Genomic DNA, 15,926 nt, shown 5'->3' with positions numbered 1-15,926 from the left:
CCTCCTATGGGTTTCTGCTTAACTGAAAACAAGGAGTGACAGTTTTCCTGTCCCTGTGGCTGAAATTCTCATTAAATTTTGATCCAAGATATGAAACAGAAGCCTGTTCAGCGATTTTAAGCCACCTGGAACTGGAACCTCCTAAGATTTTGAAGCACTTCAACCATGAAACCAAGATACAGCCCTGATCCAATCTCAAAAGTGAAAAGCAGAGAAGCTTAAATATAATACAGGTTCAGAGTAATACTGCAGTTTAGTATACCACCAGCTACCCCTGTTCTTTATTGCTTCTCTGCCCCAGCTTCCCACATGACGCACATTGCTTACCAGCCCTTAAACACACAAAGAAAAAGTTCTGTGTATTCAAACAGAATAGTTCTAACAGAAAAATAATATTTTAGAATGAAGGGCATATTCCACCCCCAAAAAAGTTACTCTACGTGACATTTAGGTTACATATTAAAGAATGCAGCCTAACACACATGGCCTGACTCTGTTGTAGTTGATAGGAATCTGTGTTACAGAAGTACTACACTGCAAAATAAATTAACATTGCTTCTGATACTGCATATAGTCTCAAGTTTGGCATAGAAGCCAGAACCTTGCCTTTAATAATCTTTCCTAGTGAAAAGATCCATTAAGCTCATTTTTTATATCATGGATAACAGGCTGTTACTCATACAATTTTATTTCTGTGCTTTGGCAGGTGTTAGAGTATACTCCTGTGACCAGCTCTTCAAGAACAGCAAGTGACAATAAGTATCAGGTACATAAGTAGGGAGGGAGACAATGACAAGTCAAGGCCAATTTATTTGAATCATATGGAAGGTTTGGTAGGAACCAAATCCAATGGGAACCACAAATACAGTATTTCTTACTCTCTGCACATGTGAGAAGTATAAGAAGAGTCAACTGCTCGGGTTCTACACAAAAGATACAATGAAGAAGTATGGCTTTTTGTGCCAGACCTAATTCTGATGCCATTTCTTACACTATACCTATGTCTACATCAGCAGGTGGTATGGCTGTATTAGGACATTTTGTTTCTGGATGATTTAATAAGACTAACTGTAGTCTAATTTTCTTCTATCTTAGTCCAGTTCAGTTTAATCCAAAATTAATCCATCTTGCTTACTTTGAAACTACCCCACAATGTGAACTGAAGCACCCTGAGTGACCATGATAGAAATTAACCTCAGAAACTCACTCCTGACCTACATTAAGACTCTGCTGTGCTCATTTGCATCTTCATTAAATTGAAGCAGCTGACACAGAGGTAGCATGTGTCCAGTAACTAGTGAAGCAAGGGGAAAAGGGGCTCAGAAAACGTATGCCATACAGTTGTGGGAATTGCTGGAGGCTGCAAACAAGGCATAGGCATATCTGGAGGATGTTGCGGTGTGGGTGCTGGGCTGCATGGCACGGCTGATGACTCTCCCTAAGTCTGGGAGTGATGGTAACCTGTGGGGAGGTGGGCTCTGGCTGTGGAGAGCCACCAAGTATGATGCAATGGATGGAAAGCAGCAGACTGAACTGTCAAAGGAGGCTGAACAGGAGATAGTTGGGATCTTCACAGGCTCTTTTTAGAGGCAAAAGCCCTGAGCATCAACACCTGGCTGTGCAGCTGGTATCAGAAATTCAGCTTTTATGAGCTCAGTACCTTCTTAAGGGAAGATGACTGCTGAGGAAAGACAGGATCCTCTGAAATAGTGGTATGAGAGCATCTTTGTTATGTTTTCCAACGTAACAAGGAGGGCTGAAAAACTAGATACATATAGCTGGAGGTCATTTTAGCCCGAAGAGAAGGCATGAGGGGAAGTGTTCAGGACACAGGGCAATGGATGGTCCCCATACACCCCTTGTAACAGCAGCACAACAGGGGAGCCATATGAGATGCATGTACACAAGCACACATAGCATGACAAACAAACACAGGGAATATGAAGTTCATGCACAGGTGCACAGCTTTCGTCTCACAAGGATTAGAGACATGCTGGGATAGCTTACACAGCTAATGCTGCGATGGATGGCGACAGGCTGTCAGAAAGGATGGGCTGGGAAGGTCAGGAGGAAGGGTTGTACTCTCTGCAAAGAATGACTCAAGTGCATGGAGCTTTGGGAACAGGCAATGAGCTAGCTGAGAGCTTACAGGCAGGGATGAGAAGACACAGGGTAGGGATACAGATATTTTGAGGCAGGCATCTGTTATAGACTGCTTGATCAAGAGGAGGAGGGAAATTATGCCTTCTTGAGGAAGCCTCATGATCATAGGTTTTATTACTTATTGGGAAATTCAACCACCCCAGTTCCTACTGGAACAGTGGTATGGTGGGGCACACCCAACCCAGGGGATTTCTGGAATGTCTTGATAACTTCATCAATATGCTGAGCAGGGGAGCCATTCTACTGAATCTGTTGCTAACAAACATTCCCAGCCTCTAGTGAGGGGATGACTGCTAGAAAGCAGCTTGTTGAAAAAAAGAGACCTGTGGGTGCTCCTGTTGAACAGCAACCTGAATATGAGTCAGCCCTTGCAGCCCAGGCCAACTGCGTAACCGCCTGTGTTAGCACGAGCGCAGCCAGCAGAGGTCAGGGGAAGGCCATATGTAAAATTACATTTGGGGAACTCTGCCCAGTTTCTATCTCCCCAGCACAAAACAGACACTGACATGTTGCAGCAAGTCCCATGGATGTCCACCAAGATAATGAGGGGACTGAAGGACATGAGGTATAAAGACAGGCTTGAGAAATCAGTTTGTCTGGTTTTAGCAAGAGGAGGCAGGCAAACAGGAGAGCTTACTGCTGTCTTCGTATGCCTAATGAACTGAGACAGACTGTTCTTGAAGGAACCACACAGCAATAGGGCAAGAGGCCACGGACATAAGTTGTTACACAAGAAATTCCAAGAGATATAGTAAAACTTTTTCACCATGAGGGTTGTCAGACACTGGAAGAAGTTTCCTACAGAGTCTGTGGCATCTCCACCCTTGAATTCATTCAAAAGGTAACTGGACAGATGTTAAGCAACCTGGTCTAGATGGCCCTGCTTTCAGTACAGGTGAGACTAGAGATGTCCATAGTTCTTCCTGACCTAAATTACTTTAATCCAGTTATCTTGCAATGGCACACCTTGTTCTCCAAGTGGCACTGCTGTTATCACTGGTACCTCCTACAGAAAGCCCCACTAGACAGGAAAAGCATCCTAACAGAGCTTTAAGAGCAGTCATTAAGACAAAGTGCTGTGAAAGTACTAGTATGATTCTTTCTGAAAAGAAGAATTTTAAAATAAATAACGAGTAGCTGGCTGATGACGATGTCATGCATACTGAGAGGAAAGGTGGTAGATTGTATGTGCTTCAGTGTTTATTTTCAAATGTGAATGCAGCTACTTCAGCAATTACCAGACATGAGAATCAGGAATAACCTACACCTTACTCTCCTGATCACAGGACCGCAGTTCAGTACTGCTCCTGCTTTCAGCTACACAGATGAATAGCTTTCCTAATGTGAATTTAATGGGAATTACATGTGCAAGTACTCATGTGTACAAGATTTTTGCACAATTAGAGTCCTGAAAAGCAGTTTTAAATAAAAAGTATGGGGGGCAGAGGTCAAACAAGGAAGAGCAACAACAGGGTGAACACATAAAAATAAAAGTAAAAATGTCATATATCTACAATGACATTTATAATTCCAAATTACTATGTATCAGCAAGATTATATACAGAAAATACTCTTCCACCCTAGCCCCAGCATATGCCTTTGACTGCACAATGTGAATGGTTAATTTGTGTGATCCTTCATCCAGGATCACCTAGTTCTAGATGCTTTGCTTTTAAGTAAGCTATTCATAAATAGACTACGTGTGAAAAAACCCAAAAGGCTTATTTTCAAAAGAAGTAGTAATTTGTCAGCCTTTACTCTGTTTGGAAAAAAAAACATTTTACACTGCTACTGTAAAATTTAGTTATAAGCATTTTTTCTTTTAGCATAACCAATTAAAACACTTTGAACTTCCCCTTCTGGCTCTAAAACAATTCAAAATCTAAGACAAAGTTTTACTAAAAAAAACAGTGAAAGCTCTAAGGTGACTCCTTCTAAGAGTAAATATAAAGGAGTATATGCCAGTAAGAATTACAATATTACTGTGAACATTCCAGCCTCAGATTCTGAATGAGTTCTACTTACTCTTCTAAGCTTCAATAGACATAAATGGTCAATCCAAGCACTACCCTCAGTTTGTCCTGAAGCAGCTTACCTCTGATAGACAATGTTTGAATTTATCATCAAGAACCCTCTCAAAGGGTCCAGAAATAATTTTGTCCAACACAACTCAGATAATATCTGTGTAAGAAAGTGTAACAAGTTTTTTTCAAAACCAAAGCCTAGAATAAGAAAAAAATATACTTTATCACCAGATATTCCTTCACTATAGGCAAAAGTGTTTGTAGAATAAATTACTACAGAATTTAGGGAAGGAGGCAATGATGGTAAAGAAATATATTGGGGAAATGCACAGTAGGTAGGAAAAAAAGCAAATAGCAACTAAATAAAACTTTTTCCAAAAACGGAGGTATTAAAATAATTATGTCCTTTTTGCCTTTTTTACCTCCTCACTACCATCATTAAATGTTTCTGCCTGCCTTATAGTTTCTGGATGTAAGATGAATATAGTTGCTATATTTCCAACAGATCAAGTTTCAGCACAATGGGTTTCTCAGGTTCTCATGGGAAAGCATTTTGCCACAATGTAGGTAGTTCAACTTTTTCAGCTACATTTATTCTGACAATTGCTATTTCTCAACAGAATCAGGAAAAAGAGAGATCATTTTCTAGGTGGCACTCAGCCTATAACAGTCTTACTATTAGGTATGCTGAAGAGAAGCCAAGGCATCTCCAACAGTTGGGAAAATAAATAAACCAAGAGGAAAAGCAACCAAGCTGTACTACTGCAGAGCAGCACAATTCTCCTACAGATGCAGAGCATGCAAAACCTGAATTCCTTACTGCAGGCACAAAACCAGAATGGATATGTTACCTACAGAGATAAATCTGCCTTTTGCATTATAACATGGGAAACCAATAGCAAATAAATTCCTCTCTCTGCTGTTTCTTTCACCATATATTCAAGTTACACATTCCAGTACAAAACGTAACCCATTAATGATACAGCAGCACCACTTACCCAGCTGGTATCATCCAGTACCACATGCTTTGGGGTTTGATTCTGATGCCTACAGCAAACTGGAGCAGCCCTGTGCACATCACTAGTTTACTAACCTCATTGAATTAAATAGAAGAGGATTGTCTCAGGCCTGAAAGAAATTACAGAGACTGAAACCTATTTGTTTCATTTCTTAAAGGTTTGTTTCATTTCTATGAAAGTAAGTAGTTAAGTGTAGTTTTTAAAGAAGCATAGTTTACCTAAGTTGCATAGCAAAGAAATATTATCAGCTCAATTTGAATTAATTACTGAACATAATTCATAGTTAAAACACAACGATCTTAAAACAATTCAGAAAAATTTCACACCTATAACTCTCCTCGTTTTGGCCATAAACATGCTACACATTTAAAGGGAAATATTTTGTCTGGTATTTGCTTATACGTTATTAAAGACTCTTTTCTGTGATGCAATAAAGACATTTGTACTGGCGTGAGTTAGAGTCAGAGGCACTTTCTAAAAGAAAATGCACACAGAAAGATGAAAGAAAGGAAAGAAAAATGAGAGAAGACAAAAAAAAAGACAAGGTAAAAAAAATAGTAATTGCAGCTTCATTTTCTCCATTGTTTTTGTTTGCAGTCTGCTGCCCAAACGTCATAAACAGACCTTACATGGTCTCAGCTGATATTCCTGCCAGGCTGCTGCTTACAGACTACCTATTTGCTTACAGAAGGACACATGTAGTCCAATAGTTTTTGTGGTTTTTATTATTTTCTTAAGACAGATGAGCAGTGCAATAGCAAGATATACAGACGACACAACACTCAGTGATTAAAGAACAGAGAGAGCTAGCTAAGGTAGGCCACTGGACAATGCACAAATTAAACTCAGTGCTGATATATTAATCATGTACCATCCAAGTTCTAAATGAATCATCATCAACAAGAACAACAACAAAGAGCCTAGGCACCATTATGAATTGTTTGGTGAAGATCAATCGTCAATGGACAGATGCAGTCCCAGGAAAAAAAGTCAAGTTTTATGAGAAGTACAGTTAAAAAATAACTAGGAAGTTAGAATTCTGCAGTATAAATCAGTTGTATGGCATTGTCTACAATACCATTCATAACATCAGCCAATCATTCTCAAAACAGGTGCTGCAGAATTAATGGTGACATTGAGGAAGAGGGCAAAAATGATAACAGGGCATGTACAATTCCTTTGTACAGAAAGACAGACAAGACTGAGAACAGTGACCTCAGAAGGAAGACTACCTAATAAGAGACAACAAAAATTGACACAACTGAGGAAAGATACGATGAAAATTAGAACTTTCATCCTCCTTTGCCTCACAACATAAAATCAAAATAACATAATTAGAAAGCTGATAAATTAAAAATCTTACTAAAGGAGAAACTTTCTGCATAATGTGATTATATTTTGAAATTTGTTGCTGTATTAAGGGTGGAATCAGAGGAGAGTGTGCATGTGGAGGGGTCCTGGATAGTGTCAGAAAGTCTCTAGTTAGTGTGACTAATTGCAATAGAAAAAACAAAGTAAAAAAATGTTGTAAAAAATATACTTGTCCTATGCTTTGCATTTCAAGTAGCCTAAAAAGATAAAATTAGAAAACGACTTAATATGTGGCTGGGAGACAGACTATCCTACATTTCCCCAGTGTAAGTTTTCTTTTATCTTTTGCTGAAGTTTGTGGTTTGGACAATGTGGGAGGCAGAGGACTTGGTAAAGAAGTAATAATCATCAATCTATTCCTTACAGTAGTCTTCGAGACCTAAATACATATTTTAGAGATGAGGTTGGCAATTGAAGTTGTAAGTTTCTACGTTGTTTCTAAATCTTTGCCTTGTACAAACGAAGTCACAGCATCCACTTATGTGCTTGCTCAATTTGTAATGGCTGTGGGGTGCAAAAAATTCAGTCTAGACCTCCATGATAGAGACATAAACTAGAATACCTTCACAGGTATTTGCAAGACTATATGGCAAAATAGCAAATACACATCCAACAGTTAAGATAAGGAAACTAATATTGTATATGAACTCCAAGATGCCAAATGTAGCTAGTGTTTGGGTCTATGTTTGGTGCCCTTCATCCTGAGGATGTACCATCACCATCATGCATTGTCATCCAAGTGCTTGACAGTAATATTACTATATCAAGCACACATGAATTAATATATTTATGCATGAAGTCCCAGGTGAGAAAAGGCTCCAGTCTGATCAGTATTGCTTTACAGGGCAAGCTGAAGTTTAGACCCTAAGCAGTATACCGGAACATTTAAGACTCTTAACAGAGCTTACCTTGTCTGTAAAATCTATGTGGTTCTGTAGGATAGCTCTGTGATAAGTGGCCGTCCTCACAAAATCCTGCATCATATTCTGTTGTTGAGATAGACAGCCATAAAACTAAAAGGGAAGGAGAGGAAAAACAGAAAAAAGATAAAGCCTATCTCCTATCAATCTTACCTTAAATTACATGGTAGTTAAATTACCAAGGTCCTGACCACCCTCTGAATAAACCTAAGCTATCTTTCTAACTGACCTGGTGACTAAGGTCGAGTAAACAACAATAACTTAGATTTCACAAACTGGCAGTGAAGTTTCGTTACCTGAAAATACTGAGCAGCAGATGCTTCATCTGTTCGCTGACTGAACAGAGAGTTCTCCTTCTTTTGGCTACAGGATCTGTTCAATGCATTTGAAAATGTATTGTATTCTGGAAAAGAAAAAAAGACACAAAGATAGCGAAAAACACAAAGATAAAAATAATTACAATAAACATCCAATGACAAGATAAGAACACATGCAGTCACACTTGAGAGGAATGCTTCATTTGGATTATGGTGTTCATAAATACACAGTAAACAGTTTCAAACTGCATTAAACAGACAAAAGCTGTTGCAAAGATCTGGCCAGCATCAAAAGATTTTAAGAAGCACCTGGATACATGCAACAATGTTGACAAATATTCCCCATTCAGGTTAGCTAACTCCTGCAAACACCTGTGATAGTGAACTTAACAGAGTTAAGAACTGAACATAAGCCTCAACCTACCATTTCAGGTTAATCTACACTACATGGAGCTCCTCATAGAGAACCACTTAGGGTTACTGTGAAATGCATGGATGTGAGTCAGGAGGTTTACAAACTAGAATAAACCACTCAAATTTAATTGGCCTAAAAAGCCAGGCTGTGGACCATGTCATCATCCTTTAGAAACAGCCTAGATAAAAGCTAAAGCCCTTTGGCTTCTGCGGACAAGATCACTTCTAACATTAGGTAAGCAACAGGAAAAAATGTGGATGTAAAAAATAAATAACCAGTTCACACAAGAGCTTTTGTCCCTATCTTTTAAGGTCAAACAAACCCCCAAGCTTAAGGTAATTCTTTCATGCCCACAATTAAGGTACATGCCAGTAAGTGGAGAAAGTATCTAGAAAAAGCACTGTAAGGAAAAATTATCAGGGAGGAAGCATAGACGACAACAATAAAATCAGGGATGGAAGTCTTGCATCTTCTATTCATACAAAGACAAAAGAAGACAGAGCAATCAGACAACACCGCATTCATAATTTGCTAAACCAGAGAGACAGAAAACTCCTACAACAGTTCAAGTAAAAATAGCAGCTGCCTGAAGCATCTAACTGTGCAGTGGGAAGTACATGCTAAGTGCTCTAATTATTTGGAGATAATTAGGTAATTCAGTATTTTGAATGGCCTTTGAAACAAAGGGTCTGAAGTCAGCAGAAACACATAATTAACAGACTTCTCAATACAGTAACCAAGGACAATTTCCTTCATCATTTCAGGAAATACTGAAATCCTCAAAGCAGAGATTTGGTTGCACTGATCCTCTTCCACTGCAGGAAGCAGGCAGCTACAAAAGAAAACAGATGCAAAAGATAGCAAGTGACTTTCCCTGTAGCTTTGGAAGTTGGGACAAGCTCTAAGTCATGCTTTTGGGGAATGGAAACAAACATCCCAACATAACCATGGTTGTTGCAAAGTTATCTTTAATGGGCCAAAAAAGTATTTTTAAGTATGGTTGTGACAGAGATCCTCAGTAGAAAAATTTAAATTCTGGGGAAACGTGTACAATAAAAACAGCATAGAATTCAGCAAAAGCATCACAAATTTCTGTTATTATTATCCACATTTTCCAGTTTTATTTAGCTAGAAATCACTAAAACTGGAAAACTGGATGGAAAAAGCTCCACATTTGGGGCACTCATATATTGTTTCACTGTAAGAACTTCACACCAAAACCTGACAGCCAGCATACTTCTTCAGAGAAGTTCAAACCAGTTGAGGGCACAGTCCCTTGAGCCTCTGGGCTACCCTATGTAATGAAGCCCACTTGTAAGCACCCAGAGTTCAAGCCATTTCTCTCAGTTGAAATTATGACCAGTCTAATGTATGCAATGAAATAATTTTGTTGAAAGTCTGAAACAATAACTCTAAGAAGCATCACAGCAGTACTCTGCTATGAATGAACAGGTCAGTTTAACCTTACTCTAATAGAAGACCATAAGGATGGCAGAAATTGTAAAACACAACTCACCAGCTTATTCAAATGCACTTCACCTGCTGAGGAAATCTGCTATAGAGCTACTTGTCGCCACTTTGTGGAATATTCCCACATTAATTCCAGGTGGAAGAAAGTCCCACTTTGTTACTTATGGCCTGTCAGATCCAGTAGGAAGAAGATGCCACACTCAACATCCAAATTTTGGGTAATATGGGGGGCCTCAAAATAATTAAGTTGTTCCAGAAGTAATTGTAAATTGCCATGAAAAGGTACAAATGCCATCAACATGCCCTTTTCACTCCCACACAGGGGTGATGGTCAAAATGACCCAGTAAGTGACTGGACCATGACAATGAAGAGTGGCCCAAATTACAGCCAATGCAAATTTTCTGCTGGCAGATACAGAAGTCAGCTTAAACCAGATCAGTTCTTCTGTTCTTTCTCTGCATGAAGAGACAAAACCAGAAGGAAGTCTGACACTGGACAGTGAATATTTTTTTCCAGACAGTCACTCACTGTCTTAAGCCTCTCCCAATTTTTTTTTTTTTTTTTATCCCCCCCCCCCCCCCACTTCCCCATCTGAAGGTACGATGCTACAGATGCAGTGACATGCTTTCTTTTCTATTCACTCTTCACACATTATTTTTTTTACCTCTGTAGAGACTTTTTGGTATCTCAGAAAAATAACTTTGGTGGTGTCTCTGGAGTCCAGGAATGAGAATGGATTTCAAAACCACAGTACTGTAAGAAAAACTGGAAAGGCTAAAGAGGTTATGCTGTATAAATTTTTATCCTTGGAATTTTTCAAAACGTAACTGTACAAAGCTCTGAGCAATCTGGGGCTGAACCTGCTTTGCAAAGGTGGCTTGATCAGATGAGCTCTCTTCCAATTGAATTACTCTTTGATTCTATGAAAAAAATATATGATTTCCTTGTGATACAGTACTTCTTCCTACCCAAAGATGTTTGTTGCTGGAGCTCTCCAGAGTGCTGGCAAATTAGAAAACTAGTACTGAGTTGAAGCATACATCAAAACAGAAAGAACAAGAGGTTGACAGAGTTCCTCCACAATCTTTCATAATGGACCTCAGATGCCCTTAAAATTTTCTTGATAGACTATGTGCAAGATCCAAGAGGTTCTGGAAGACTACAGAGCAGAAAAGTATCTCATGTCATTCATCAACCTGAAGAAAACTACAGAATTAAAACCTTCTCTATTAGATGGCAGTAAAGATTCAGCAATAAGAACAGGAACAGTGTTAGATCTAATACATCTCAATGTTTTTGCAAACTTTAAATCCCAACTCCACATGCTACACATTCATCAGTGGCTAACACTGTGAGAAAAAACATCTGAGCATAAAAATAGAAATATAAATTTAGTTGCTGTTGTTGGATGGGAAGTGAAAAATACACTCTTGTGAAAAAAGGAACAGCAACCAAGGGCACTGGTTTACAACTTATCTAGGAAAACTTAATGATTCTACCTCTGAGAATTCCTCATGGCCTTGTCTGATCCTGCACTGATTGAATATACTGTGGAAAACCCCCTTACAGCACGAATTTGCTCCTCTTTTCTTTTTCTCATCTATTGAGTGGGTGTTAGTTTACCCTCAACACTTATAAATAAACATTCATCAAAAAGCTTTTAGCTGCTTCTACTTACTGCTTGAGGGAAATTATAAGTAAATACAAACTGAGGAACATGTTTTAAGGAAGGAATTACTGTTGGAGATGTGAATTTGGGATTTTGTTTTTGGTCTGAATGCAAAAGTCAAAGGATTATAAATGGAAATCTCTCAGGGAATGCAAATTGCCTAGGAATTATTCATAACAATTGCTACCCATTTCAAATATTGTCTGAGAGTTCAGATACACATTCATTTATGTGACAGGGCAAAGTGCCAAATAATAAATTTTTGATACCTAGTATAGAAAAAATGGAAGTATTGTGAACAGTCTGCACATGACTGACACAAGAAATAAATTTGAAAGTAAGACATGCTGAAGCTTTAAGAAATTTTCCCAAATAAGGACCCCATACTATGGAGAAGCAGGTTTATTTTTCTTTAGCATGGACAAGGAACACCACGTTTCTTCCTTTTCTAGACTGCCCCAGAAGAAAGAAAACAATTGATCTCAAGTCCCTTTTCTATATCCAGCAAGTCTATTTTCTATATCCAACAACTTAAAACAGCCTGTCTTGTCTCCATTTGCTTCCGCATGCAAATACACTAAGCTGTTTTCTTCCTATATTTTCTGTAAAGAAACCTCTCTTATCCTGCTTGTGATATGAAATAATGGATTTATCTGCATATTGATCAAGGTCTGTAAAACTAAATTTAATTTTGATCTTCCTAAGAATGTGGGAACTTAATCTGTCATATGGGGGAAAAAATCCAGAACTGATCTTGGTTTTTATAAAACCTGGATTTTCTTCTTTATTTAAAGTAAGGGGATCAGAAGGATCTACACCAAAACCAGTTTGGTTCACTGACAGGCTAGAATGCTGGTGGGTCATGTACTCTGTTTTGCAACCAAGAGTCAACCATACAGAACTGAAAGTCAGTAAAATATTTTTCAAGAATAGCCAAAGAATATTTTTTGTTAATCCTGAGCCCTATAGCCTTCATCAATGTTCCAGTACTCTATGTATCTTTTCCTTTGATAATGTAAGGAATTGATTCTCTCATCTCAGGGAACAATCAGGCAGACTCTTCAAATCTTCTATCACCTTTTCAAAAGCAGACTCAAGTATAATGCTTTTTTACTGAAGGGTGTTGCCTAGTCATCTGACTGTAGTGTTTCAAGTGTCACCCCTTCAAGAGTCTTCTATCTAGTCCTGAGAGACTACTTCTATTACCTTGAGCAAATCAAGCAGGCTTTTAGCCTTTTTTCTATAAAGAAAAAGGTCCTGATTGCTGATAAAGTTTTGTGGCTTATCAGGGGATATATGTAAGCAAAAATCTATCCTGTAAAATCCAAAATTAACGTGCATGGAGGGGAGCGAGGGCAGAAGTGCTTCTTGATGAAGTGCTTCTTTATGCTATGCACAGCCACCTTATTTCACCCTCAAAACTCTTTCTTTTACATTATTCTCTGAAAAAAACTGCAAATTGGGAAGATGGCAGTGAGTCTTTTTGAACCGTTTTGGCTGTCTTCAGAGAAATAATTTTCACTGACAGAAAAACAAACCCTTGTGACCCTACCACTCCAATCACTTCAGGTTGAAAACACCCTCAAAACTTTGCAAGTGTTATAACTATGTTCCAAGAGTGGCAAATGAATGAATCAAGGTTTTAAAATTTAACTCTTAACAGTGCATTTACTCTTTCCCGTGCATTGTAAAACTCCAATACCTACTCCAACAAGAATGACATGATATTCTTGAGGACAGAGGTAAGCTGACATATTTATTTCCTTTTCATCTATACCTTTTCAGTGTCTCAGACTCCTGCCTAACTCAAAACTCCCCCCAAAACCACAGATATTTCTCTTTCAAGGACCCTCATCTGAAGATTGTTCTGAAAATAATGGAGAATATTGGAATGAAGACCAGTATGAGTATGCAGCCTAATCTGGTTTGTATTAGCTAATCTGAACACTAATTTACTTCCAGCACAGCAGAATTAGCTGCAAAACTTGCTCAAGTGCTGGGTGCATCTACAAGACCTGCAGTCACTGCTCTAAGTACTACACAGGACTTAAATCTATGCATTTTACCTGCTGAAATAAACTGGATTTAAAACACCTGTGTTTTTAATGGATCAAAAGTCCTCCTTGATGTGAATTGAAGCTTGTGTTCTACGGCCCATAACACAGAAAATAATTAAATCCAGCAAGTCAAACTGTCTCTGTTTTAAAAGTAAAAAAGAAATTTGGAAAGTAACTTAAACTCATTAGCACTCTTCACTAACTGCCTGCATGCAAGCTCTTACTTCACAACTCAATCACCTTCCAGTAAGGGGTATGCTTCCTCGCGTTTATTGTATATAAGGTTGCAGCTACCAGGAAACAGCAAAAAAAGCCTAGTTCATATTCTAGTCTACCCTGTAATAAATGCTTCTTCAGAGCAAAACTTGTCTTATAGAATGCATTATTAGCTTTCAGAAGACAGGTGTAAATTTATCCTTTTTTCTTAGCCTTTGAGAAGGCAAGGAAAACTCCCATTCCTGTGGGCTGAAGTGCTTTCACAAGGATCTTGTTGAGGAAGAGGGAAAAAAAACCATAATCCCCTGCAAATAATTGCAAACAACATAAAAAATGTAACTCTCAGACATTTTCTTTGAAAGTCAGGCTTAGGATTTTTATTTCTCATTCTCTGCTCCCCCACACACCCCGTCCTTTTATTTTTTTCTATTAAAGTCTGAAAACAGAAATTAATTTTAAAACTTTTACCTTGACAGAAAGTTGCACTTGGCTGTAAAGTTTTGACTAACTACGCACCTCAGCTAACCAACATTTGCTGTTGGCCATTAAACCCATGCTAATCAATTATACAGTCTGATAACTTGTCAGAGATATTCTGGGGATATTACTGCACTGATAGCCTAAAAACTGAACTGCAGAAACTGAAAAAAGGCCAGCTGAAATTGGTTCCCATGATCAAAGACAACAGCAGTATCCTTCCAAAGAGCTGTGCTTCTGGTGTCTCTTTCGTACTGCTCCCTTCCCAAAACAGAGAGCAGAAGCCCCAGGCCCCTGTAGCCTTTCCTGCAGGTACATTCATACTCCATTCGTGGTAAATTGTCACTCAAATGGCTGCACCCTGCAAAAGCAGATATGCTGTACTGATTTCTCTTTACAAAATGCTTATCCTCAAAGCAGAAGACACAGACACACAAACACAAGCTATCACACAGCGCACCTCACCCATCTGCTCAAAACAGATGGAGCCTCTCACCACACCAAAGTGGAAGAGGCTGGAGAAGGAACACACAAACAAAAAGGCTCCAGTAATAAACCTGGAAGGTTGTTGGGAAAGGGGAAAACTCCCCAACTGTCCTGGTTTCAGCTGGGACAGAGTTAATTTTCTTTTTAGTCACTGATGCAGCTCTGGGTTTTGGATTTGGTGTGAAAGCGATGCTAATAGTACACGATGTTTTTAGTTGTTGCTGGGTGATGTTTATACCAAATCAAAGACTTTCCAGTTCCTTGGGCCCTGCCAGCCAGAGGGCTGGAGGGGCACGGGAAACTGGGTGGGGACACAGCCAGGACAGGTGACCCGAGCTAGCCAAAGGGATCTTCCGTAGCATATGATGCCAAGCTGGGGGAAGAAGGACAGGGGAAGACATTCAGCATTATGGTGTTTGTCTTCCCAAGTGACTGTTACGGGTGATGGAGCCCGGCTTTCCTGGGGATGGCTGAGCACCCGCCTGCCCATGGGGAGTGGTGAGTGAATTCCTTGCTTTGGTTTGCTTGTGTGCGTGGCTTTTGCTTTACCTATTAAACTGTCTTTATCTCAACCCCCAAGTTTTCTCACTTCCACTCTTCCAATCCACAGCCCCATCCCACTGCAGGGGGAGCAAGTGAGCGGCTGTGTGGGGCTTTGCTGCTGGCTGGGGTTGAACCACAACACCAGCGTACACAGAGTAAGGGAAAGAAAACTCAATGGGGAATAAAAACTCACAAACTCCCCACAGCAGCAATCCAAAATAATGCTATTTGCAATAAATCATTAAAAAAATATATTTTACCAGCAGCTGTTAGATTTTCTGAGCTAAGGCGATTAGCATAACAGACATAGAAAAGCACTTCTCCCACATTATTTTGCATTACCTCCTGCAGGCTATTATTAAAAACACAGCACCCACCTTAAGCAGTATATTTGGCCTGTAACTGATGGGAGGTGTACAGTCATAACTTTGGCCACATTTGAAAAAAGTGAATGGAAGTAAGTCCGTAACTCAACAGAAGACTATACCAAATGACCAGACAGGTCAGACTGCCTCCTGTTAACAAGTGAGACAGTCTTTCATTTGGAAAAAGAGAATTGCAAAATACCCAAATATTAAAATGACTGCTTTGCAATGAAGTGAAACATGCAGTAATAGTAAGCTTATCAAGGCCAGATACTCTCCAAGATATCTGAGGCTGGAGTGTTATTTCCCAATGAGGAAGAAAATCTGTTTGCTTCTATTCAGTTGTATGTATTAGACCTCAGAAATTCACATTGACACCTATTACAAGTAGCCTAGTAAAATTCCAACATCAT

At 39.1% G+C, this 15,926-nt stretch overlaps 1 protein-coding gene across 1 annotated transcript in view; it reads right to left on the bottom strand.

The window, feature by feature from the left end:
- Positions 1–15,926, bottom strand: part of LOC121081394 (histone-arginine methyltransferase CARM1-like) — an 81,135-nt gene that overhangs the window by 29,588 nt on the left and 35,621 nt on the right. Inside the window, exons 3-4 of the mRNA XM_040580412.1 lie at positions 7,794–7,900; positions 7,486–7,590 (exon numbers count right to left, since the gene is read on the bottom strand). Of these exons, the coding sequence (XP_040436346.1) occupies positions 7,486–7,590; positions 7,794–7,900 (212 nt within the window). The remainder of the gene's footprint in view (positions 1–7,485; positions 7,591–7,793; positions 7,901–15,926) is intronic.

Source organism: Falco naumanni, chromosome Z (genome assembly GCF_017639655.2).
Source record: "Falco naumanni isolate bFalNau1 chromosome Z, bFalNau1.pat, whole genome shotgun sequence".
In the NCBI taxonomy this organism is placed as follows: domain Eukaryota; kingdom Metazoa; phylum Chordata; class Aves; order Falconiformes; family Falconidae; genus Falco; species Falco naumanni.
This window is presented reverse-complemented; position numbering and strand designations above follow the sequence as displayed.